General features: G+C 45.8%; 2 protein-coding genes across 2 annotated transcripts in view; one reads left to right on the top strand and one right to left on the bottom strand.

Annotated features, from left to right (window-relative positions):
- Positions 1–1174: 1174 nt before the first annotated feature.
- On the bottom strand, positions 1175–14770 carry LOC142588825 (uncharacterized). The gene is made up of 4 exons (XM_075700642.1): positions 14657–14770; positions 11560–11894; positions 6283–6520; positions 1175–1492 (listed from the first exon to the last, which is right to left on the bottom strand). The coding sequence occupies exons 1-4, from the start codon at positions 14768–14770 to the stop codon at positions 1175–1177; spliced, it is 1005 nt and encodes a 334-aa protein (XP_075556757.1).
- Positions 14771–15935: 1165 nt separating this feature from the next.
- Positions 15936–27142, top strand: part of LOC142588824 (hapless 2-like) — a 20627-nt gene continuing 9420 nt past the window's right edge. The window contains exons 1-5 of the mRNA XM_075700641.1: positions 15936–15959; positions 17440–17850; positions 20938–21078; positions 25138–25233; positions 25306–25373. Coding sequence (XP_075556756.1) covers positions 15936–15959; positions 17440–17850; positions 20938–21078; positions 25138–25233; positions 25306–25373 — 740 coding nt within the window. The remainder of the gene's footprint in view (positions 15960–17439; positions 17851–20937; positions 21079–25137; positions 25234–25305; positions 25374–27142) is intronic.

Genomic DNA, 27142 nt, shown 5'->3' with positions numbered 1-27142 from the left:
TCACAGATGTTTACATTTCTCTTGGGTCGCGTGCGGTATTGTATACCCGTTTTTTTTTCGATTCTGCTGATCAGTGTGTAATTTTTTTAACACAACTCGAACTGTATTGTTGAAAAGACGATGGCAATCAGAAAGTGAATTCTTGGTGAATTGTGGCCCATGTATGAATAAGTTTTGTGCAACGCATCGCTTTCTTTACTGCTTGCAATTTTTCGGCTACTCTAGGTCTTGTAGTTCGGCGGGATAGAGCCGCAGCATTTGCAGGCGTTGCATACGGGACAGCGATAGGGCGACGGCGACTGCGGGGAACTGGACGCGGGGCTCTGATGGATGGACGATGAGGTGTGACCAGTGCTGGCTAAGGAGACGCCGTCAGTGGCTCCACCTGCGGGCGCGTTTCGAGAGCCTGGACGCTTGCACTCGGCAGTCTCTGTAGTGGACAAGCGACTGCTGACGGTCATCGCGTTCAAAACCTGCAAGGAAGAAATATTGCTATAGGAAAGACGCCGTGTTCACGCACTTGTTAGAATCTGCGCTAAGCGAAGCATTATAGAAACGTTTCAAATAAACCTTATAATGCAAACATTATACATACAACTTTATTTCCTACTTCTTGTAAAAATGGTTAGAGTTTTTCTGTATTCGCAGAATATTTATTGCGCAGTGTTGTTTCTCTCCTAGCGACGCCGTTTTCAATATAGATAAAACCATGTTTCACTTCGTTTTGACCGTTTTCGAGCACAAGTAAAAAATTTAAGATCCGATGAGTAATATTACATGTCTTCCGGGAAAAATTACCCTTACCATTGCAAAATACTAGACTGCACATGGAAAGGAAGTCCTGATTATATTAGCTCAGGAAGGCTACGTGACTATTCGGCGCTACCCGGTATTTAAGTGGACGACATTAAAAATTGCAAAGTCGCAGGTTCGCCTTCTTCGGTGAATGCACTTCTTGATGTCGCACCGAGTTCAACAAAACACAAGGGATGAACCGCACGAACATACGTGCACAAATTCACGACGAACAATGCTCGTGCAAACAAGTGAGCAATCAAGTCGGCTTGAAATATTGCACTCGTCTGCACTCTTGACGCCTGTCGGTTAGTCCACTTGAGCACCACACCAAGTCCCACAAATCAGCTTCCTCATAATGTCGAGGTAAAAGTGCGCGTCAGGCCCTAAATTCCCGTCCTACCTCCTTCCTCTCGGAGGAAGCCAGGGGCGACGAGGCGCGCTGGAACTGCACCGCTTTCCCCTTCGATTCGTACAGCCGCTCCACAGAAGTGATCCCAGCTTCGCCTTTCTCGACTCTCCTGCGGCGCACAAACTCCTCCAGGCAGTCCAGGCAGGGTTCGATTTCGTTGCCGTTGGCTTCCAGGTGAATACCGGCGGCCGACGCGGCTGCGGCCACGATGGCGGCTGTCGCCGACGATCCGGCCCGGGACGCCGGAGACGCGGAAGCCACAAAGTCGGTGACCTCCCCACGTCTCTACACGAAAGGCACACATGTATTTAAATCTCTGTCGCGCACTGCTGAACCAGTGATCCGCTTAAAGGACGCAGATTTAGAAAAGTCCACAATAAAATAAGCCGCAGCAGTGGCTTACTGGCTTAGGCATGTGCTGCTGAGCATGGGCTGGTGTGCCTATAGTTATGCGTGGACTAAAAAGAAAAACAATCTCTCGCAATGAACCATACCATCCCTATTCCACTGTGTAACTTTGTTACAGCGTTTTTTTTTTCAAGCCAGGTAGTAAAAATATGCAGGATGTCGGGCCCATATTTTATTATCTCCGAAAATCCTTAGCACGGAAGTAGTCGTAATAATTGCTCGCATTTGCTTCCCGTATTTATTGATTAGACAACTAGCGTTTTATTTGCGAAGTTGGTATCCTATTGTTGCGTTCGATGTAGCCCAATGCCGAAAAAAATTTGCGTACGTATAATTTTATTCGAATGGCAGCATCCTCCCTGGTTTACAATCAAAACGTTGCCGTTAATATCAAGACTGAGTTAGAGAGCTGCCGATATATGAGTTGAAAATGCAAAGCTTGAAAGCGGGCTAGCATGGCATTACTGCTATAATTGAAGCGCGAAGACGAAAATGCGGACCACAGGAGGATTAGGCATAAAAGCTAAATACGGAGCTTGATGCGTCCATGCTGTCACCCCTAGCGTTCTTGCGATGACAATTATATAGACACTACAGTACGATAACATCGCGGTAGCGTACCCTATGCCATGGCTGCGATTGAAAGTGTGCAAGGTTGAGCCCAGGAGCATGATGGTCACTCTCAGACACGCAAGGGAGGGAGGTGTGGAGGAGGTGCGCCGACCTTCACCGCACGCAATGCAGCAGAGAGGGAGGGGGAGGTCCTACTCTGGTGCCTGCTGTGTATTGTGCTGCTGAACGCGGTTGAGCGGGCCCTCTTTTGAACGTGACCTGTGGTGGGTTCAGAGTCTATGTGGGACGAGGAGTGATGGCTTCGGGTCTGCTGTTCTCGCAGCTCACTGCTGCAGCTGCCGCTCTTACTCACGACAGTATTTTGACAGCCAGTGTCCGCGGTCACCGAGTCAGATGCGTTTATGTTTGCCTGCGTGTGCATGATAGCACGCTAATTTAGGTTTCAGTTTATTTAACGACATGATACACAAGCTAGGTGCACTTAAGGTAGAGTATTACGGGAAAAAAGATGCTTAAAAGCAGCTTGACGAATCTCGTCAAGGTTGAAACCAAGCAATTGACGAATGTTGACAAGCTCATACGCCTGATAAAGTTAATATCCTGGCTTCGTATGGATATGTAAATGTTTGCTATCGCATCGATGCTTCGCATTCCGGGCGAACCTGCGACATTTTCGTTTTCATGTTTCAAGGTTGCTATAGCTACCAAAGAAGCATCTGCCGCACTCGAGCTTAAGAAGTAGTCATTTTTTTTTTCAATAACATTTTCTAAGCTCTTTTTTCCCAGCAGGTCGCGTTATACTGCGTCTGACTACCGCGCATTGATTTTTTGTAAGTTTTTTTTTTGCGTCCCAGTAAGTATTTCAGAGACTGTGATGTTTTAAATTTCACCTGTTTCAAGAACTTGTCTGTGTCAACTTATTCGAAACAGGTGCCTTTCTTGCATCATTTCGGCACAGGAAAACTTCTAACAGTAAAAAATATTTCTCGCACAACACCTTTTGCTTTCTCACCACACGTGCCAAGGTTTTCTAGATGAGCCTTTTCAACAGACGCTTCGCTCTCGTATTTAGCTCCTCGCGTTTCACCGAAACTAGTTTCAAATTCTTCCACTGAACATCCATTGGCTTTTTCGGTGAAAGTATACTAAATTTAATGGTTAGAAAGAAACGTTATTTATTAGAAGTCAGAACTCTGAGCTTGTTTTCGGAACAAAAATATAGCGAAGGGCCAATACTTTATTTACTCTTAGTGCGACGAGTAGTATTGCGAGAAGATATTATCCTCACCGAAAAAGCAATGGAACTTCTGAGAATGAGTTTTAAGCCAGTTTCGGTGAAAATCAAGGAAGTAAAAACGAGAGCGAACCGTCTGTTGAAAAGGCTTAATAAAAAAAATTGCCTTAAGCGCTGTGAAAGCGAATGGTGGGGAGCTAGAAATATTTTTTCTGAATTGAAACGCACAAAACTGTAATGTCGTTTAGAACAATTGTGTCGGAAAAGGACACGGGGCAGCTAGCCGTGTCTAATACCTTCAGAAGCACCTTTCTGCCTTAACCATAACCGTATATAGGTACGGAAACCGACTAGCGAAATTTTTGGGAGCCGAATTTTCATAAAACTCACTCTAACATTTTATATAACATATTTACGACAGGTATGCCTATTGCAGGCGGTTAGTGCCTTAAAAATATCAAATTCAATTGTTTTGCGGCTATATATGTCTTTCGTAGCACCATTTTTATGGCGTGTAAGAGCATTTATTGTAAATAAATATACCCTGTGACTACGCGCCCCCCTCTCCCCCTGTAACCACAACAATGCCCTCAATCGAGTCCAGTGTGAAGGTAATTGCCGTGCCTTTAGCGCTCCGCATGGCACAGCGCGTCGCATGTGAGGTGGTTCGTAAGCAGGTGGCGTGCCCCAATGAGGCATGGTGGGAAAATCGCAGGCATACCATAATTTGGCCACGGGAAAGAGAAAACGTTCCTCGAGAAGCGAACAAACAAATTGGGTAGCTTACTGCGCCGGCACAGACGGAGTTTGTGTGCAGGAAAGCTGGAACGAAACTGCCGACCAGTTATATTCAGTACAAGCGCATACGCAACGCAATGGGCAGAGTGGTCGTTGCGCAAGAGACCGAGTGATTGCGTTCCCTCTGAGCAGGTCTGAGAGCCCTGCTGGCGGTGTCCTCAGGCGCGTTTTAATATTTAATATGATATTTAAAATATTGTCACGTACTAGTGATGTTAAAGAACAGAGTAGCAATACCGTGAAAGACAAAACTAACTTTTATTGGGCTAACCTGTGCCCACAAAAACAGGCAACACTTAAAGCACAACGATGGCGGCGAACACAGTCGGCGATCGTCGAAATTCTGATCAGCGGGTCAAGCGCGTCGGCTTTTATACATCAGTCGTCGAATGTTCCAGAGCAATTGCTTGGACCCGCGTGCGTTCCACAAAGTTCTACGCCATTCGCGTCACGCACACATGCAATCAGATTACACAAGGTTCGGCGACAACAGACAGCGGATAGAAGCATTGATAACATTCCAAAAACTTCCGGTACATGCAGGCGCGTCCAGCGCTGTGCGATGACATTTGCTAGGTGGTGAAAGAAGTACACGTGTAAATATATATATTTGTGAGGCTTTCCTTTCAATACGCAAATAAAAGAGACACCTGTATAATAGAGGCAATCCCTGAATTTTCGTGTTTTCGAAGGCGCTATAGCCCCTAGTGGCCAGACCTTTACCATAAATATATAAACTATAATGGTAAGCAAATAATCAGTATATGATATTTAATTAACAAGAATAAATAAAACACGTGACGCTTCGTTAGGGTGATGTTAACAACACACAGCGGCACACGAGATCAACCTGATCCATGAATTTTCGCTAATATCCATTTTGGGACCTCAGTTGAGCGTTCGTTTCATCGGCATAGAAGACATGGTTCTGTTGTTGTTTTTCTGAGCATAGGGCAGGCATTAAGAAATAAAGACGGACGGCTTACCGCTATTCTTGAAAGCATGCATAAAATCATTCCATTTCACTTTCTACTAATATACGGGGCAGAAATTTTAATAACATGCAAGGCGTACGACTAAAAGGTGGGTAGACAGCGGTTGGATTACACAGCAAACAGAGGTAGCGGATATTGACACGTGTACTTGTTTGGCTTTATCGGGCGACACGTTTCACCGCCTAACAAATGTTATCGCGCAGCGCAGGACGCGCCTGCATGTATCGGAAGTTTCCGGAATGTTATCGATGCTTCCATCCGCTGTCTGTGACCGAACCTTGTGTAATCGGATTGCATGTGTGCGCGACGCGAATGATGTAGAACTTCGAGGAAGGCACGCGGGTCCCAGCGATTACTCTGGAACATTCGACGACTGATGTATAAAAGCCGCCGCGCTTGACCCGCTGATAAGATTTGTTACGATCGCCGAGTGTATTCGGCGCTATCGTTCTTTGAGTGTAGCCTGCTTTTGAGGGCACAAGTTCGCCCAATAAACCACTAGTTTCGTTAATCAGTTTTGCTGCCTTCTTCACCGTCACTACCACGTGACAATATGCTAGTTGACTATAGGGAAAAAAAAATTGCTGAACAAGCCTTGCAATGCGTAGTGCTGGTAACCAGTGGTCTCTTAGAGTGACAGAATGAGTGCCAAGGGAAGGAAAGCGCAGGACGGCAGACAGTCAGGCGATGTGATGAAATTTACAAATTTGCAGGCGTATCTTGGAACGAGCTATCGAAAGACTGGTACATTGGAGATCTCAGCGAGACGCCTTCATTCTGCAGTGGACATAAAGCAGGCTGATGTGAAGGACGGCTGAGTCCTGCAAAAAGGTTCTACATTTACTTGGTGGAACTTACGTTAAATAAATATATTCCGGAGGTCGGCTCTTCCTGCCACGGTACTTATCTCTGCTGCTCATATATACATATTCCTCCATTCTCGTTAGCTCCACTAAAATGTTAAAGCATACTTGTCAAAAAATGTTCCGCTTACTTTCTGAAGCTTACAGAACGAGATTAAGACTGCGCCATATGCGAACACTGGCCGCCCATGACGAGTGACATACCTGCAGGTCGTTGGGACTCGCGGCAAGAGCTGCGCGCTGTTCGTCGAGCATCTTGCTCTTCTTGGCACATAGCATGCAGTCCTCGACGATCTTGAGCAGCGCTGTGCCCGATTGGGGCCTTGACGACGACGCCGACCTCGGGAAGGGCCACGAACCCGAACGGCTCCGCTTGTGGCCGGTGTACCGGACGTCCAGCGCAGGCTGCGGGAACCGCGGTGACATCGGACTTCCAACGTTGCTGTAACGAAATGTTGAAATGCGTTTGTTATACCGGCAGTGTTTCCCAAGGATGGGGCCTATCCCCCGTAAAAAACCCGCTGCATTGTTTCGAATTATGGCTCAGCATTAACTTAAGTTCTCATATTCGTAAAATGATGCCTACTTACGCTTATCTACGTTAATTACTGACAATCGACCCCCTTCACAAGAACAAAATTTACGAACGAGAAAAAAATGGGTTGGAGTGCATTCGCCGGCAAACATTACAAACATTACATGCTCTACGAGAAAGCAAGAAACAGACAAGGAAAGAAGAAAACGGAAAGAACAAGAAAGAAATGAGAAAGAAAGACTTCTATATAGGCACGTATAGGTACTTCATAGGCATCAGTGATGCAATTGTTATGTGTAGGTTCCAGCAGAGTGGATTTCTTCGCTTGGTTGTGATTCTTGGTTGGATCCTTGGTCAGCAGTGCGGAAACATTACTTCAAGGAATATACAGCATAAACAGCATTCCGTGTTCCTGATGACTTCTTATTATTACCTGTATTCCGCGCGCCCTCCATTGTCAACATGTGTACTTCTCAAGGTCGACTAAATAAGCGCTACTTCGACACCCATAGTATTTTGTAGCCGCATGACATAAACTTGTTAATGCTATCGAACAGTGTAGGCAATAATATTTACAGCTTTTATTCCCAGCCAAACTCCCCAGGGTTGGGCGCTCTTTGGCCACATCTGGCCCTTGCGCCATTAAACATCAAATATTCATTCCCCAGGGTTGATGTGCCTCTTAGAGTAAACATATCAGTAAATGAAGCGTGGCCGACGCCTATGGCGCTGCCACTACAAGCTAAGGTTAATGCTTCACATCTGTTACGCACTTTTCGTGGGAAAAAAATTGGAAAGAGGTAATCACTGATTTAGTTCAATCAAATGATCACATGACCGTCTAGCCTGTGCAGTAGTACGCTTATCTACGTTTATTACTAACAATGGGCCCCCTTCATAAGAAGGAAACGTACAAACGAGAAAAAAATGGGTTGGAGTGCACACGGTGGCAAACATTACATAATCCCGAGTTTTCAATGAGCGCTGTCCTTGAAAAAAAAAAGTGTAGATATGGGACAGAAAATTAGAGGTTCAAAGGAAGATCAAAGTCAAATTTAGGCAATGCACTCAGAGCGTAGAAACGAAAAATGCTAGGCATAACGTTAAGACAAAGAAACAGACTGGTGTAGGCCAGCAAACAATGAGGACAGCCCACCTTTTAGTTAAGAAAACAGAAAAATGGAGCTGGGTGGGCCAAGTAATCAGAAGGGCAGATGACCGGTGGACCATTACTGTTACAGACTTGCTGCCAAGGGAAGGGTCGCGCAATCGAGGACGCCAGAAAAGAAGTGGGGCCATTAAATTAGTAAATTTGCTGGTGTAAGTTAAAACGAGCTAGCACAACACCGGAGTAATTAATTGGAGATCACTGGAGGGGTCTTTCTCTACAATGCAGGAAAAAATAGGTGGCGTGTGCAGTTGCTGATGCTGCTGATGAGGATGATTGCAAATGCCGTGACGTTTTCCGTTGATATTCAATTTTTAATATTATTTGCATCATGCCGTGTTGCTCTCCTATATTGAATAGATTGTTGAGAAACTTCCTGGCATCGATTTCTAGAATGATTCTGACTGTATATGTGGTAATCTCTTGGAACTTTTAGAGTTTTATCTAACATCCAATTTCATTTCTTTGGAAGAGTGCCCTCATTTTCAGGAAAACAATAATAATTCTTATATTATTAGATCGCTTAGCGATATGTATTTAGCTCGTCCTGGTGGTGCGCTGTCCGAAAAATGACAAGAAACAGTGGTTGTCAACACTTTGACATATCAATGATTTTTTTGTTTATCAGTTGCTCTTAGGCACAGTTAGAGGCTTAGGTCGACACTCTGTTGCCACAAATTCGAGTGTGTCCTTCAAAGCGAAAAGTGACCTCTCAGATTTCGCAGCACGGTGCCATGTGTTTTATTTGGGGGGGGGCGGCAGAGTGGGGGCTTCACTAGTTGCTTTAGCATGATAACGTTTCTTCTTGTTACGAAATACGCGCAAACAAACCTCTGCTGTTAAAACCGCTCACCACGTTCTAAATTTTCAGAAAAGGCTGTTGTATATGTGTGTTTAAACAATGCTTTGAAGAAGGCATGCCGACATGCACTTGACACCACATTGTATCCAAGAGAAAGGAGCTGGTTGACGCAGGCTATCCCAACGGGTTCCTGGTCTACGCAACTGAATATATCTATTGAGACGCCATGACGTCATTCTGTGAGTGGAGCCAGGGAGTGGAGTGTAGTGGCTCCACTCAGTGAGTGGAGCCAGGGCACATTGAAGTCCCATAAGTGTGCTGCTATGCATACACTCTGTCCACCATACTTTGAACAAAATTTATCATTGTGAATTGACGCACATTGTGTTTTCAGCTCCAAAGAAGCTGATTAAGCAATGCAAGATTACAAATTAAAACGCTCTAAATTTCTCTGCCGCGAGAATACCAGCCAGGACAAGTTTATATACTGTGCTAAGGGCAGGGTTTATTGCACAACCCCATCATTTGACCGCAGTTGTGTTTGTCCAATTTGCCGATGCGTAAATGATCGGTTGACTGCGCAGTTTTCCAACGCGAAAAAAACCTTGCTGTTGGCTTTCGTACAATGCTGTGCAAAATGTGTGGCTGTCAACCATTGTTTGAGAGCTGGGGAGAACTGGACGACACAAGAAACAGCTTAAAAGAGTCATTATTGGAAAGGAAGTGGCAGGGAAACTTGGTGCCACATCTGTAAGCATGCCTCCTATTGACTTGGAAACAAAATATGCTGCTTTTATTGCAGTGCACCCATGCGGTACGTAGGTCTGACTGGTTGCCGCTTCTTCCTGGTGTTCTTGTATCTGCGGCACTGATACTCTCAGATTGCGCTGTCTGTGGGGTACAATATAGTAACAACGTCGCAAGAATAAGTTGCTGAAAGTATTTTTGTCTTTGTCCAGATTACACCTTGTTAGTCATCCTTATGGAATGCCAAACTTCCGACCTTGTGAACTTCTCAAGGTGCATACGTAGTAGCGAATTTTAATCATCACTGTGGGATTTGCATGTAAGCTAGTAGTTCGTAAGCTGACTGATTATTGTGGTATTTCTTACAGTATAGACAAAGAAACCAAGAGTAGTTGTAATACTGTAGAAGATGTACTTTAGCTCACGCCGTACAGAGGTTGTATTTGTAGAACATGAGTTCCGGCGGGCTTCCAGATTACCCACCGTATATACTATTTAGAACTTAGCCGACGGGTTTTAAGGAGCTCATGAATAAAACAGTCCTTTCATGAAATACGATCTTTTCCAGATTGCGCGAATGCCTTCGCCAGTTCTCTGGAAAATGAACTTTGAGTGCAACCTTAAAAGAACAGATCCGTGGCGAATCTGCACTCCTACGCCTATATCTTGTAGTTTTTTTTTCGTACGCAAAGTATAGCGACATTTAGGTAGGCTTCGTTTTCCTTCAAAGGTATTCCGCCATCGTAAGACGCTGTAAGACTGCTATAATTGAGGCTTGACTATTCAACCTACTGAGACAAACAATTGCACTGAGTCGATGTTGTGACCTGGAAAACGAGTACAGTACTGAAACACGCTCCGGCGTCTCTTCTTTTTCAAGCTCTTTTGCGCATCCCTGACAAGCGCCTGTGCTCAATGTAGTGCTTATACATATTTCGAGTCTACAACTTCTGGTAATGTATAGCGCTTTCCTAAAGCCTTCATCGCTCTTTTGTAGCGCTCTGTAGTTCTTGAACCGCTCTGATTGGCACTCGTGAATTTTAGCATATTATAGATAATAATGAAGTGGAAGTGCGTTCTGAGGTGTCTCTTCTCACCTAGAATCTCTCGAAGTAACGCAAGAGTCACGTAGGCGTCATTAAGTTTTTAGCGAAGCAGTGGCCCAGCCCTTCATTAGCGGGTTTCTTGGTTGAGTAATTGAGCAGTCTAAAATTAGGGAGCGTGTATTGGTAGATATTTTCCTGTTTATTAAACAGACAGACGTTGCAGTCTCACTGATAAATTTCAGAAAGGTTGTGAAGGACTTCATGCAGCAAAAAAAAAAAAAGACAATAAACAAACGAAAAGAAGGGGAAACTTCGGAAGCAAGTCTATTCGCGCAAGGAAATGTAGCTGACATTTGTGTAAGTGTGACGCCGGGATTGGGTCCATAGATTGTAGAGGTATCGAACGCAGCTATTTCTTTCAAAGCAGTAATAGTGTGATTAATTTATGATTTAACCAGTTCTCCAAGAGAAAACGTTTACGTGTCCGTATTGCAATGTCTGCTGATTAGCTGGCAATATATTTAGTCGAGATATAGCGTTTCTGTAATTAATTGGAAGTAGTAGCTTTTTCTTAACGCCAGAATAACTGACATTCGGCCATATATATTGTACAATGCGCCTCAGTTGTAGGGCTCCCTTGTCCATTCCGATTAAGAGGCCCATAGTATCACCGTGAACCTCTGTTACTATTCTTTTCCATATTCATTTAGATTTTGGCACGCGGTAGTTTTATATTATGATGCGAGTTGTGGATGATGCCTACTGCTATCTTCGCTATCTTCCGTGCTTAATTTAAGAAAGTTATTTTTCGTATAGTGGCTGGCGTCTCCTAACATGAGAAAAATTAGAGTGTCATACGCAGAGGCTCGTGCATGACATGTAGTTAACTTCAACAACCGGCTTACACAGCAAACTAAATATCGAATCCCGTCACCGTAACACCAACTTTTTTTATATTGTTACGTGGAAAGACGCAGATGCGTCGCCATATTCAAGTATATTAGCAGATCAATAGACTGCAAGTGGCGAAAAAGCAACATCCCGCACTAGCCGCTACACGTCAGCGTCGGCTTCGCACCCCTGCCTTCTTCGTCATTGTACCTTCGGAATACTGGTCCCTAACGATATGACAAAATTAGTGCTTCATCCATGTAAGAGAAACTTAAAAAGAGTGCCTTCTTACCCGGCAGCAGCCGCCCTGTACGAGGACAGCCTGGCCACCTGCATTGGTGACATGGCTCTGAATTTCGGAGACGAAGGGCGAGCAATGGGCGTCGGGGGACGACTGAACGGAGAAGACGTCCGGCTTAGTGGTGACGGCGAACGGCTCACCACCATAGGCGTCGGCGGCGACGTCGAGTGCCTGTTGGAATGGGCCTCGCGGTCGATCATTTCCACGTACGCCCTCGGCCCATGGTGAACAAGGCGAACGATCGGCATCCGGCTTTCTTCCTCGAAGGAAACGTCGGCGTTACACGCGAAGTCCTGCCCGTTGGTCTCTTCAGTCACCACAGCGTTCTTTGAGAGGGGAATGAACAACACGTACGAATCAGGTTATTGATTTTGACACGCGTCACGTATTTAATAGGACGCGTCGGATAAGAATTGAATCACAAATCTCTACCTTGTGCCAATGCTTTTAAACGTGCGCATGTGTTTTTATAAAGCCTTTCACAAACGCCGGTTTTGCGAAGCAACGTGGAAGCGTTGCCGGAACAAAACAAACCGTGTAGGAAAGCTGAGCCGTGTTTACTGATCACTACGAAAATGTCGTATGTCAACCGAGTTCACACGACAGCTGTAGTTGCTAGCATCATCAAATTGACAATAAGAGCTGCTCTTACAGTTTAATATATCAATAAAACGGGAACACCCCTAATTTCAGTAGGCATGTCGAAACGTGCTTTCTGGAATATTTGATTTGTTATGCTGCCGTATTTCCGTCATATCCTTTGTAGAACGAAGGGCGGAAAACCGGTACGAAAAAGACGAAAAATCGGCGAGCGGGATCTGGCCAAAGCAAGCGGTGCCGGGCGCCCGTCATCCATTCCAGCGCATTCTGTATCAAAGAATACAAAACCATTGAAGGAAAGCACCGGAACCCACCGCAACGATGCGAGAACAAGCCTCATCGGCTGGAAGCAACCATGCAGGTGGGCGTACCGGTTATCACTAAAGCGCGCGACGAACGCCCAAGCCTCTGCTTGAGGCCGGCATGCAAGGCGAGGCGATCACGAGCGATCGCATCCGGTGATGAATGACGCGTGTCGGCAAAGCCACCATGATAGCACAAGGCCTGTGCACTCTGCTTTCTGACGCCCTGCTACAAGTGCTAACGGCCACATAATGGGAATGATGCCGAGTAAACCGTGGTGATTTGGGGTCACTGCTTTCGTCGCGTCGGCCTTGGAAGTGGAAATTTTGGCCCTAGTAGCATGACGTCATAAAGCAGATTGCAGAGGCCTCGAAATATCTAGGTCGCGTTCATGTAGGGGGCGCTTCGCTCTCCATTATTTCTCTCCCCTGGTGCCGCGGGACAACTACCGCACCGGCGCGCAATGCTTCTTAGCACTCCCTCCCCCCCGCTTTATCCAGCTGCACCTGGCGCACGCTCCTACCTCCTTTTCACTCTCTCGGGAGGCGCGGAAAGGTTTTCAGCGACAGAATAACGTTACTGCGCTTCATTCCCACTCTGGAAAAAGTTGGTGCCCTGAAATTATTTACTGAGGTTCGTGAAGAGCTTCGTCATGTTCACTGAAGGTACGACCACACTATAGGAGTTACTGACGCATGGAAATCCGCTCGTGACAGCAGGCGCTATTGTGGACTGGTTGGAGTCTCTGTCGCTGCAGTAATCGAGGATGGAAGGAATAGGTTGCATCAGGCAATAAAATTCATCGAAAATGGCGGGTCAACACGTGGTCCTGTCACGGTATGCTTTAGTTTATTCAACCAACGCGCTCTTACGCAAAGCCATATTGTGCAGCAGAAAGAGACAGCTGCCGCGTTTGCAGATTGCAAAGAAGACAATAAATATATACGTTGTAATAAAAGACTGAAGTTGAACACGCAAGCCGGGATAGAATATCCAAAAAGTGGTCTCTGCAAAGGGCCGGGAAAACTACGCGTCGATTAAAGCTAATCCGGAACTGAGTGCATTGTACCCACTTCGCCGAGTGCAAAGTCTCCGGTTGGGCTGACTTTCCGAGCAGAGAAAGTGATGATGATGGCTTCACGGACAGTTGGTGTGCAAATGCTGGCTCTTAGTGCCTTATGATAATGCCTCCAACTTGGTGTAAAGATAACGTTTTTTTGTGAATTCCTTCGCGCCCTCCTCGGGCGCCGCAACCAACGCAGCAGTCACGTGATGCATGCGATAGAAGCACTACGACTGCGATGAGCGACGATTCCTGGAGCAACCAAGAGAGGGCCACTTTAACCGCTATGCCTGTCCACGTGGACTAATCTACCGCTTGTCAATGAGTTCCGCGACTGGTGGCACACCGCGCACCATAAGAGATAGGTTTGGAATCCAGTTTATCAAAGACGCCAAGATTTTCTTATCCGTCTATTTAGTGGTGCGCGTTATTCCGCTATTGTGGACATACCGTTACGTTTTCATGGACTTTCACAATCTGTGAAGTCATTTGCGTGAATGCCCTAACTCAGAGAATACAATATCGTAAGCACATAATCACATCACAGCTTTCAGCAGCAGATAGTATTGTAAAATTTTGTAAAGACGGAAATTGAGCAAGTTGGTACGGGCGCTTATATCGAATACTCATGCAGCAGCGCATAGTCAGAGTACAACGAAGAAGAATACGACATAACCGTTGCACTCGCAGCTAATAACTTCGAAAAGCATAGTTCTTAATCGGTACAACAGCGCAGAACCATTTGAGAACACAGCACTTTAGATCACTGTGAAAAAAAAAGCTAACCGACAAAATCATACTCGTGTCTTTTTTTTCTTTTCACGCGTCGACGTTTACTGTCTTCCAGAGAGCATTCGTGTATATTTTTCTATCACATTCCGGTTATTTCAAGACTAAATGGACGTCACGCGAGCATATCACGGAGGTTGGAGCGACAAAAGCACTTGCGGTCAAATAAAGCACTCACCAGAGAACATTTTGTTGGGCTAGTTGGTGCATATTACTGAAGTACTATAGCACCAAACAGACGACACAACGTGTCGTCTGTTTGGCGCTAGACGTCCGTGTCTCTTCTTCTTGTGTCGTCTGTTTGGCGCTATAGCACTTCAGTAAAGCACTCACCTGCGGTTGCTGTGCCATGACGTACGACGGCCTCCGACGTGACGAAGATGCCGCTTCGATGGCTGCCGCGCTCGCTCGTCGCTCGTGTTCAACGGCAGCCGCCGGGCCGCACATCCTAGTGTGGGACGCGCTTACCAGTACCACCACGTCGGATCCACGTCGCGGTGCCGGGCCGGGCCTGACTTGGCTCATGGTTGCTGGCGCTGCGGACTCCTACGTCTTCTAGGGGGGTCCACGAAGACAGCGTCGGGCTTGGGCCCTCGCAATTGGGGACCGGAGCCGCCGCGGAGCCGAGCAAGCAAATTTTGTGTCGGATGTCTAATGGGCCGCCTCTCTGCCTACGGATGATGATGATCCAGCTCTGTCATGGCTCGTACCCACTAAGTCCGGGCAGTCCTTCGCCACCTGGGCCCGGTTTAAGTTCCGTTCCTGAGTTTCGAGATCTCTCCCGTTGGAGCAGATGCGGCGATATCGGTGGACTTGTGAATAATGGATGGCTTGATGACTTCTAAATTTTAATTGAGAAGACAATGTAAAGAATAGAAAAAGTTAATTACGCTCCAGAAGATCGTTTGTAGTTATCCTAAGTTCTTTCTCTTTTTTTCTGGTGCACGATAGCACTGAGTTCCATTGTTGAGGGCGATAATCGCGATAATTCACGCAGACGAGAGGTAGTAAATTGTCAACGATAATATGGAGGCCTAGATACGACTCCAAGTAGGCCACACTGCGTTCGAGAAGCAGACGCAGAGATGCTGTGATGCACTGTGCATAGACATTATAAGGCGCAACCGATGGTCATGCTTAGGCGGCTATATTTGCATTTGTTTCTATAGAGATAATTCATACCATTTTTACATTGACAGATATTTAACGCGCACGCACATTGTATGGGCTTAAAGTATATAATATGCAAGCAACGAACTAAATGCAGTAGGCGTGACATATGAATAGTTATGAGCAGGAAAAAAATCAATTGAAGGAATGGTCTACAGTTCATAAAGAAGACACGACCAAGTTTGTGTCATGCACAGCCATCTCATATCGTCAGTACAATTACGTCTGACCTCCATGTAAGCAACCATAAGTGAGGCTTCACACACCACGTCTTTTTTTTTTCAGCGCGGCTTCTTTCTCTGTATGAAGCTATGATTTCCGAAAACCTCGTGGTGGGCATCTGAAAGTGGCTTTCAAAAGCTTTAATGCGTCTTGGTACGAGTCTGTAGACTGCGCGTTGCTGTGCTTTCGATTTTCGCCGCATTCTTGCAGCGTCGAGTTTATGGCCAAGCCGTCAATCCCCAAAGTGAGTGTGAAGAGAAAGAGGCGCTCTTTTCTACAACCCTTTAGGCTGGTTTCTTGGCCAATGGGTACGCGCCATGACATAGAAAAGAGCAAGCAAGCAAGGGTGCACGACTTCAGTAGCACGTCCTTTTTCAGTGTGTTATGGAATGTCTTTATTTTAAGGCTTTATCGATTGTCTATCGGTAAATGCGAGAGAAGTGTGACAGCATGACATCGCAGCTCTTTGAGGTCCCTGATACATGATTTAAACCGCTTTGGCCACATTACAAAGTGGTGTTCAGGAGCTGCCTCGACACGCGTGCTGGCTCTTCGAGGAGCGAAGTTCAACGTATGGTGGCCCGGAACAGACCACCGTTAGTTGCACGGAATATATATATATATATATATATATATATATATATATATATATACATATATATATATATATATATATATATATATATATATATATATATATATATATATATATAATAGTGGGAAATATGGGGGAATAATGGGACGCCCGCCCACACCCTGAGTTTCTTTTGCAGGCGTGGTGTTGCGAAACTCCAACGTTGTCGCAGTTACAGCAGCAACGCGCTCAAGCGTCCATCTAAGACCACAATGTTCGAGGCTTAAGTGCAAACGAGCGCCCGGATTGCGTCTCAGTTCCAGATAGCGTACGCAGAAGGAACGCGAGGTGGCGCTCAGCGAGGTCATGGCAGTAGTTAAAGGGTGTGACGTAGCGTCTGTAGTTGTTCTAGCCGAGGCGCCATAGATGTAGTTTGCAGTGCATGCGAACGGCCTTATGACAAAGTGCCGGGTGCCTTCGAGATCATTCGTTATAAAGGCCATCCCGTTGTAAATGTTGCCCACCGCACACCTTCCAGTTGAACCAGCACAGTAATATTCCTTCGCTCTACGCGCCATTTCGTCGTACGTGATTTTGGTGTGTAGGCGCTCTACTGTAGTAGCAGAGGTAGGCTACTTTGAAGTCGCAGTCGTGATAGAGTAGTGTTCAGGTAGGGTCGCTCGAGCAGTGTCCAATATCCGAAGATAAAGTAGCCGAATTAGAGACGTGAGGTCGTCGCACTCATTCGCAGCTGAGTGGCAGTAATGCATAGCAGCAGTAGCAACAGCAGTTTGTGATCCTTTGCAGTTGTACTCCTGTCACCTCGTGTTCAAAATGCAATGTCGTCGTCCTTGGTCTGGGAGGCTGACACGCCGCAATAAAACATGGGGAGGGTGCCTCCTGCTTTAGCGGTCGACGACTTGGAAGGAATAGCAACACCAGGGAAAAACTCTATCAGAACTCACCTTTAATTATCTTTGTACGAATAAACGCTGAAAGGGCACCCGGTGGTGCCACTTCCCTCTTACATTGCCACTCAGGGGATTCGAAGTAGCCTTCTAAAAAAAAAATATTTTTCAAAATTCTTTAGTTCTATTTTTGTTGCTAGATTTCTAACCTTACCCCGCTTGTCTTTGCATTTGTATTTCAGTACCTTGGTCCTTTTACCAGTCGGCTTAGACGGCTTTTTGGACAATCCCCTGCAGTGGGCAAGCGCCATGGAAGAAGGAGCAGGCACAAGGACGTGGCCACCGCCGAGGGCCACGCTGTGCCCTCCAAACGCCGGCGCCGAGCCTGCGGTCGAGGCTCGGGACGGGCAGGGTTGGGGCCACCGATTTATGAAGACGCGTCTCGGACGACACCCGTCATGAGCCTCGCCGCCGCCTTGTGCACCATCGTCGCAGTGACGACGCCCGGTGCCCTGGCTTTCGCCGACGTCCGGATGAAGGCCCTGCTGGTGCCATGTGACAACAAGGCGTACCAACCAACCGAAGTTCGCAATGGCCTCACCAAATGCAAGAACAAGATAGAAGTGACGCTGCTCGTGAACAACACGCCTGGGGTAAGCACTCGGTGTTGTCGTGCCGTTTCGAAAGCGCGTCTTCCCACTGCCGAAAGCATCAACCTTTCAGTATGCAACGCATTGTCGTATGTATGGTTATGGTGAACCACGCACTGCTTAATGTAAGCGTTAGGAAAATATTGTTAACGCTTTATCTAACAAACTGTTCTCTAGAAAGGCTTCCGATCTCAAAGTTACAACGATAGCGGCAAGCAAAGGCAAACACTGTGAAATCGTACCTTTCGGGTAGTCTGGTATTTATACATATGCGGCCGGTAATTCGAAATCATTCGCTGGTACTTTTACCATTCTTTAGAACGCGCACCCCTATTTTCAGCAAACGCACCATGCGATGACGCGTCCTGCGCTACATTATGGAATTGGCGACTTCAAATAAATCGAAGATGCTGTTGACTCATTTTTCTTTTTTGCGAAAGTAATCCAGCGCTACTTTTTTAAGGCGAGGACACAGAAAGACTTGACAGGACGGCTGCTGTGTCTTGTTAAGTCTTTCTGTGTCCTCGTCTTAAGGAGTAGCGCTGGATTACTTTCACAAGAAAGAAAATATTGTATCACCAACTAGCCACGCAACGTCTTTTGTTATGCTGTCGACTTGCCTAGCACCGCGAGAGAACTTGATAAATTCGATAACAACGCAACAAAAAAGAAACATTGGCTGAAAGTAAGCCAACGACGCGGGCAATTTTGTCCGACTAGCATTCTCAGGATACCTCAAGCTTTTTCCGATATCTTTATGCCTATCAATTTCTTTAAGAGTTTTCCCGTCACTGAAAGCCCTGGGTGGTCGTTCAGTTAAGGGGTGGTGCATCAGGCCGATGTGTCGAGGGAACTGTGCTCAAAACCAATCATTTCACCAATTTTGGTCACTAAGCATGTTCCACTGTGTATGATCACCTATTCAAATGAAGCTGTGTCACACCAACATATATAAGTGAGTGTGTGTCTCTGAATACGTGCCGCTATCCAATCAACTTGAGGATGACTTCTTGGGCGAGTTGGTGCTTACTACATTGGGCTACAGTGGGCAGACTGGGCGCTGCGTCAACGATCGAATGAGAGAGCACGCGAATATTTTAAAGAAGGACGCAACTGCGTACTTGTCTGAGCATTGCAGTTCTTGTCCCGACTGTGAACCACTGCTCTTTAATGTCGGGATCCTAGGCAGAAGCAAGAACAAAACCACACGTGAACTGTTAGAGGCTTACCATATCCAAACCACTGGTTCAGCCAGCATGAGTCAAACAACTGTTACGCTTTATGATTCGGAACAGGGACTGTTAAGCATTTTAAATAAATAAAAAAGTGATAACAATGCCTTGGGCTGACTGGCGTTCTTTGCGTGTTTTATGCGTTTGCGCATGTGTATGTTTGTGTATATAAAGGATTCTCTTTTCGGAATAAACAGTTGTAAGTGTAGCGCTCGTCTACCCTTTCCTTTTGCCTCTCTCCGTTTTCTTTTTTCCAAGTTTTTGCGCTACAAAGGTTTAGTCAAGTTCTTCTGTGGCAGCTCGGGTTGCACGTTATGTGTGACAGGGAATTTGGCACTGGGGATGTACCTATATTCAATAAATTCTATTCACGTCAACTTGGGTCACTGGATAGAGGTCACTAAGTATTTGCTGCGCTTTGATGAGAAAAAGCTTCTTTATAATTTTTCTGATGCTGGGCGAAATCGAACGTGCGTCAGGTTATTCATACGACCTACTCTGAATTTATATTCGCACCCGTTTCAAACGCGCACTTCGAAGAAATGGTGCAGCTAGGCGGTGCAACGTGTCGTCTGGAATGCGCGAGATAGGAGCCCGTCTGCATACTTGTCTCATACATGTCTCACACAGGACAAGCTTGGGCGGTGGCAACACAGTGTGTCGCTACATTCTTTCAAAGCTAATCACCATAACGTTGACATCCATCGTGCGATGGGTTCAGCCGAGATTTTAAGTATTTGCTTAGATATAATTCAAGCAGAAAGTGCTCCCCAAGCAGAAGAGGGTATATAGATGTGTATGCTGCTTTTGATATTACCTTATTAGAAACGACCAGCCTATTATTCCACAATGATTATTTAGGGCGGCTTGTACCGATACAGTTTGTGCGCAGCCAGGCATCCGACAATTTAACAGGAGGAGGAGAGATGGTAAATACATGCTTGCGACAAGGATTATACCGGCAGCTGGAGTACGAGCTGAGACGAGACCATAGGTAGAATTCGTAATACTTCAGCTTCGACACTGCCAATGCCACACACAACACGCACAACAATCCCACATGAACATGGTGATAACCTTTTTTATCAGCACTGAATTGAGAGGCACGTATTTATTCAACTATATTGTGCAATAAGGTGGTTTTAGTGCCAATGCGCTTCTCGCCTTGGCACTTCCTTTGGACATAAGCACTTTTGTTCTGCTTTTGCAGTCGCGTCTGTGAGCTCGATCACTAGCCTGAGAAACAGTAAAGTGCGCCCTGAAGCTATTGCGTTCATACCCTGGGATTGATTAAAAAACGGAATGGAAGGCCACCATGAAGGAGTTGCCACTATGACGAGCTAAAAGCCAAATCGCATGAACTGATGTACACTGTGCTATAATCGTTTACCCTGTGTTCGGCTTACCGCATTACCCTTGTGGAATGCCATGTCGCAAGAAACAAGGTAAACTAGGTTTGTAAAATTAATTATGGTTCTTTGGAATGATACTTAAATATAAAAATATAATTGTAACGACATTGTTTAAGGCAATGAGCTATTCACTTTCAAGCAGTACCCAACATTCCAACACGTGTCAAAATTTGTTCTGGGTCTTGCTTGGTTCTTAAGCTAACTGCCTTTAGTGCGCCTCCCCCGCCCTCGTTTTCCCTAGCTGTACTTGGACTGGCTAAATTTATTCCTTTCAGGACATCACAAAAAATTCTCTATATCCCCATCCACTTGTCCCTATGCCGTTATTAATTTTAACTTCCTTATGGAATTTACCACAGGCAATTAAGTTTTATCATATCTATACGCACAGTTCTCCTTAACATAATAAATAAATTGTGCTTTTTGTGTGTTATCTTTTCCCGAAGGGCAACAAAGGCAAAAGCTACATTCACCTAACGGAAGTGTACGAACCAGAACTGGAGAGGACATCGCGGCTTTTCAACACCATTGTGATTCAGCACCGACAAGAGGAACTGCTGCTTGCGTATCCAATGAGATACGTCGCGGTGAGTTGTGAGCTTGCAACGATTGCCTGTCATTCGATTTTGGTGACCGTGGATGTGGTTTATTGCGTGCTTCTAAAAGAATGTTTCAAAATAGAAATTACATAGGCGCCTTGTTACAGTGGCCACCATAAAGCACTTCACGCAAACCTTGTGAAGCTCATGGTTGTTCAGTGTTCTACATATGGCAGATAATATTACCTGTGTTGATGGCGCCCCAATACTCTAGGATTCGCCATATACTTAAGAGGTCGTCTACCATCTACGGTCGCGAATGATGTCACAGCCATCGTCACCATCTCTCTACGAACAGGCCATTATCTGAATGCAACAATAACAAAATATGTGGCAGGTATTGGTGCGCGATCACAAAAGTCGCAGTTTCACACGAAATGCTTGCCCTTCATAGTGATAGCAAAGTTTTAGACAAGAAATTAAGTGAGATTCGCTTTATTTGCTGTATTAGATCATTAGGTGTTTTCATAATTATTTCATCAACAAGCATGGTGTGACGTGCAACGGGCAAGCACAACAGATCTCACTCAATGACTACGGGCACTTGCTGTCACAGCGGTGCCGTTAGAGGAGATACGCAAATTATGACGTGTTGAGACCAGAGGACCAACGCACCGTGTGTTTCATTAGGCTTTCAGGATTCCCGCATATACTACACACCCAAACATTGAAGACAAGCGCAGAACCACAAGACAGCAGAAAAATATAGAAAGAAAACACATGAAGTCAAACACATTTTCCAGGATGTACTTGGAAACTAAAAAAAATAAACGTCTTCGTGATGCCAGTAACTTCTTTGTAAAAGCCACACAGCGTGCCTCTCACGATATGGCAGGCTAAGCGCATTCAGCGAACGAAAGCTGTATTTAACATGAATTCATGAAAGACATAGTGAAATACGCTGGTAATATTTGTGTGCGCACTTCGCCTGTTAGAATGCCCGAGTGCGGCCAACCATATTGAACAAAAGTTCACAACATGCTCTGTGGAAAAAAGAAGGTGCCACGCAAGATAAAGCTGCAGATCACCGAATGCTACGATCGCCTTGTTTACCATCGAAATTATTGATTTCTTAGGAGGATCTTCATGGCGATTTTCATTTTTCTTTAAATTCGCGTCATTTTCACCCTAGATGGTTTTGAAGGTTTCATCGATCGTCAGTTACCACAACACTATCAGGTGGTAATCAAGCGCAACTTTTTCGTCAGACGTCGCGCCTGTCGATGTGTTGCAACAAGCGGTCTGCCAGTTGAGCCATTTTTGGAGCAGTCCTGCAGTACTACCCCTGGCATCGGCGCACACGTCGCGTAAGCCACTGGGGCTGCCATTAGAGTTAGCGCGGAACCAACCTCGGTGGCGTATGTGAAGGGCAGTGATGAGGCGAGTACCTGGCGCTTGTTATCAGTCGTCGATATCAGGCTGTCAAGTATGCACTAATCCCTTCGTTGTACGCGCAAGTACATTGTAGTAGTCTTCATTGCAGAGGCGTCTACTACACAAACGAAACATCAGAATTCCGCCGGTACCTAATCAATCCCTCGTTATGCAGGTCAGTTCTTTGTAGATACGTTCGTTGTAAGCGTTGTTGAATGGTAATAGTTTCCTGGTTTCATCTAACATGTTCCAGCAAGGCCCTTTCGGAATGATACGAGCTACATACGCGTCATCAAAACCTCTATCTTCATTTACCTTTAAAACTTCTAAATGTTCCCTTGAAACCTTCTGCAAATATAGTAGGCAGGTTAATTTTGAAGACTAAACATATCAGTGGATAGTGGTGAGCATCCTGTCTATTTTGTGTATGCCTTAACGTTGGCCACTCGTCGAATAGCTATGTGTCACCAACCACCTTGACAAGAAGTACTTCTACCAGTCGTAACGAAAGCGTTATGAAGAGGTCTTATGGCAGCAAGCAATCATCGCTTCGTGCAGCCTGTTCCCTCACTGCGTCTCCGAAACTTCGAAGTGTGACCAACGATAGACACGCGGGAACACAGCGCGGCATGAAGCCACCACTCATCTCAACTTTCCTCTCGCATTTTCACCCGCCGCAATTTACCTCCATGATAGGGCGTGCGCGATGGGTGCGCACTAAGCTGCGCGGACAGCCGTGTGCAGCCACGGCCGGGCTGGAGCAGGAGCCTCACGCTCTCCTCCCTTAGCACCCGCTTGATCACAGCCTCCAACATCGGTTGCGCTGGAGAGAATAAACATTTATTTCGTAAAGCAAGTAGAAAATTTCCTCCATGAGTGGGGCCCTCAGCCTAGGGCTCCATTGCCATGCGCGACTTCGCGAGCCCGCTGGATCAGCCGTTGCTGTTCCTGCTGGCTTGTGCTGAGCAGCGCAGACTCCCAAGAGGAAAAGGTAGGGTTGGGTATAGGGGGAACACCTGGAGGGTTAGGGCATTCCCATATGGAGTGATACGCCGTGGGTTTGGCCCCACAGTGGGGACAATAGGAAGGATACAGGGTGGGATGAAAGATATGTAGCATGTGGATACAAGGAAATGAATTGGTCTGCAGTTGCCGCCAGACAGCGGCATTTGCCCTATTAAGCGAAGGATGAGGAGGGGGATAGTAATGGCGACTTTGTCGGTAGTACTCGAGCGTCTCGGTGTACTGTAGGTGCTCTGGCGGTGCGTCGTCTGGGTTGGACAGCTCTTCCGATGGTGCCCGGCCAGTCAGACCTCGGGCTGCCGCATTAACGCGTTCATTACTACGGAGAGAGGCGTGTCCAGAAGTCCAGACGATACGCACCCTGTGTAACGTGGGAGGGGGGACAGAGGAGAGAATTCGATGTGTGTGTGCAGTCATGAGTCCTTGCGCGAAGGCCTGGCAGGTAGCCTGCGAGTCTGTCACAGGAGAGGGTACGAATCAAGCCACCGTTCTTCTCGACGCACCATCGTGCACGCTCCCTCGCACCTAAAGCATAAGGCGCGCTGGGCCAACGCCCCCTAGGTTGGAGGCCGGTGCACTGTACCTTATGACGTGATGTTACTTGGACCAAAATTCCCAATGCCAAGCTCGGTTTGACAAAAGCATCCCCATTAGATGCTATAGCACTCGGGCAAGGTAGCATGGCGTCAAGGATTAAAGCTGCACTGGCCTTCTGCTATCTAGGGCGCGTAAGCTGGGCGCGACCGTATCGCAGGTGCACTTTATGCCGAACAATACAGCGATGATGATGGCGAAAAATATCTTAGATTGTCTAGATAACTGATATTGCAATAATATTATAATTGAACGTAATGTTTAAGGAAAACTAGTCGAGGGAAGTAGTGGCTGAAAAAATAAACATCAGTAATTTGACTTACGAACAGCCGTTACAGACAAGTACCCGGCGTGGTTGCTCAGTGGCTATGGTGTTGGGCTGCTGAGCACGAGGTTGCGGGATCGAATCCCGGCCACGGCGGCCGCATTTCGGTGGGGGCGAAAACACCCGTGTACTTAGATTTAGGTGCACGTTAAAGAATCCCAGGTGGTCCAAATTTCCGGAGTCCCCTACTACGGCATGCCTCATAATCAGAAAGTGGTTTTGGCACGTAAAACCCCATAATTTTTTTAAAGTCTATAGACATGTATAATCAGTTTAAAAGTCTTTTCTGGTTAAGTCTTTCCTATTTGTGCCAAGCTGTGGTGTCTACACATCAGTGTGCCACGCTCTGTACTTATTCTTTACATTTTGTTAATGTTAATTATTTAGAGTTTCTGTTGCTACTATAATAGGAGCATTTCCTAGCTTTCCCCCTCCACTGCTATACGTCGTGCCTGTGGGTTTGACGATAAGCGCAGAATATCACCAAACGGGGTGATATGACCAATCTAAAAGTCCTGTGGAACATTCCAAAATAAAAACGGGTGAATCATGCTAGAAGAGATACTGACTGCTTTAGTAATGGCACAGAAGTATGACTTTATACACTATATCGTTCAAAGCGAACCTTCCTTTCAATATACATATAGGTTCAATGCGCAAATAACACTATATTCAGTAAAGAGACACGCCCGTTTCTGACTCACTCATTTTATACCTTTATTCTTTCGCAGACCGTGAACGGAAAGGTTACGGAGAAAGTCGTGGCCCAAGATGTATGTGACTTGACCGTATGCGCGGGCTACACGCAAAAAAAGAAGGTTCTCAAGGCAAGTGAAGTTGAGAATATGCTCACGATCCAGCGTACAATTTATTTTCGATAGTGAACTTTTCTGTTTCAGGGTTACTGCTGTAACTGCGAGCACGGCAAAAATTGTACTGTACACTGCTTGAAGGATAGCCCTCTTTGGTAAGTGTGGGTTTTTATGAACGGTGATCGAAAACAGCGCTCACTATGACTGTCACGAATCTTTGATTGTTAAAAACAACTTTACCTAGTGGGCTCATTTTAGATTAAATAGAGAAACGCGCATCTTCGGATTAACCGAAGACATGATGAACAATGTCTTAGTTTAAGCTACTTAGCGGGTGAGAAAATTTTACAAAGTGCGGCATGCAAGATTGCAAATATTGAGAATTACGCATGTTTGTTTGAGCTTTGCACCTTACCAAAAAAAAAGAAACGATGCCGCTGCGATTCAACCTCGTTGTTGGCATTTGGAACTATCGCAACCAAGATGCCCTAAAATAGATTTTGTTATTTTTCTCTCTTGCTGCATTTGCTGCCGCTGCCATCATTCTGTCTTTACTAAATCATCTTGAAAATTGTTTGCTCTCTTCTACATTTCCTAAATACGGAAGTGTTTTCTCTATACCGACGACAGACAACGGGACAAAGACAACTGTAATAGACTTCAGCCCCCTGCATGTCCATTGCCGGAGGTGTAAGAAACTAAGCCAGCAGGACTGTGCTATTCGAATATTTCAAGCTTGCGTTAAATGAGTTCTCAAACCCAGCAGTGCATTCCAAAGTTAATTGAACGCTAAGTAAGGACAAGTTTGAAGATTAAGCCTTTTAACATAAGATGCATGCTTTGAGATAAGTACAGTCCCATGTAGGTATTCGAAACGTGTACCTGCTTTCCACTAATTGCCTGGCAAAAGTGATCATCTTGGTATGTCATAGTCGTATGACATGAATGCGTACTGAGGCGCTTCCGAACCCATCACATTACGCAGGTGTTTACTGTGATATGGAAATGGGAGCCTTCTAATCATTATTTTCTTTAATTTTGCATGCAGCGTTTATTTCAAAAACATCGTGCAAAGCCAAGTCAGGGCAGCAACTTAATTGGTTTACGCAAAAACTATAATGCTGTGGCGTTCTTGCTTTCATAAGTTATATAACCTTGCTACAGCGGCATTTATGCTTCTATTGGCTCACCTTAGTGACACACTCTTTGCATAAACAATTTTAATGTACCTTTATCTTGTGATATTGACACGTGTACTTTTTGATCTTTTTCTGGTGACCACTTTTCACCGTCTAACAAATGTTATCGCTCAGTGCGGGACGCACCCGCATGTATCGGAAGTTTCTTGAATTTTATCCATGGTTCTATCCGCTGTTTGTTGTCACCGAACCTTGTGTAGTCCGATTGCATGCGCGACGCAAATTCTGTAGAATTTTATGTAAAATATGCGGGCGCGAGCAATTGCTCTGGAACCTTCGTTGACCCATGTATAAAAGCCAGCGAGCTTTGACCCGCAGATCAGACATAGAGTAACATAGTAAACGACAAGAGCGGACACTCGTGCTGTTTCGCGGCTGAGCTATGGAGCTTCGCCGATTCCGCTAGATGACAGAGCACATAAAAAAAATTCGGCTGTGGCTGCGGCTAGCAGCTTGACAGGCGGCACGACCACTGGGCACGACGAAACATGTGCGAAGCTTAGTCAGCCTCTTTCTGTAAAATGCACCTAAGCATCGCAGTTTGGTTCTTCTGCCAGCGCCTGCTTCGTCGCCGTTTCATGGTAAGGCCACAACAAGTTCTTTTGCGCGTTGTTAAGAGCTTATTCTTTTCGCATTTCGTTATGTCAATGTTAGCCGCATAAACGATAATAATAATATATGGGGTTTTACGTGCCAAAACCATTTTCTGATTATGAGGCACGCCG

This window comes from Dermacentor variabilis, chromosome 7, assembly GCF_050947875.1.
Source record: "Dermacentor variabilis isolate Ectoservices chromosome 7, ASM5094787v1, whole genome shotgun sequence".
NCBI lineage: Eukaryota > Metazoa > Arthropoda > Arachnida > Ixodida > Ixodidae > Dermacentor > Dermacentor variabilis.
This window is presented reverse-complemented; position numbering and strand designations above follow the sequence as displayed.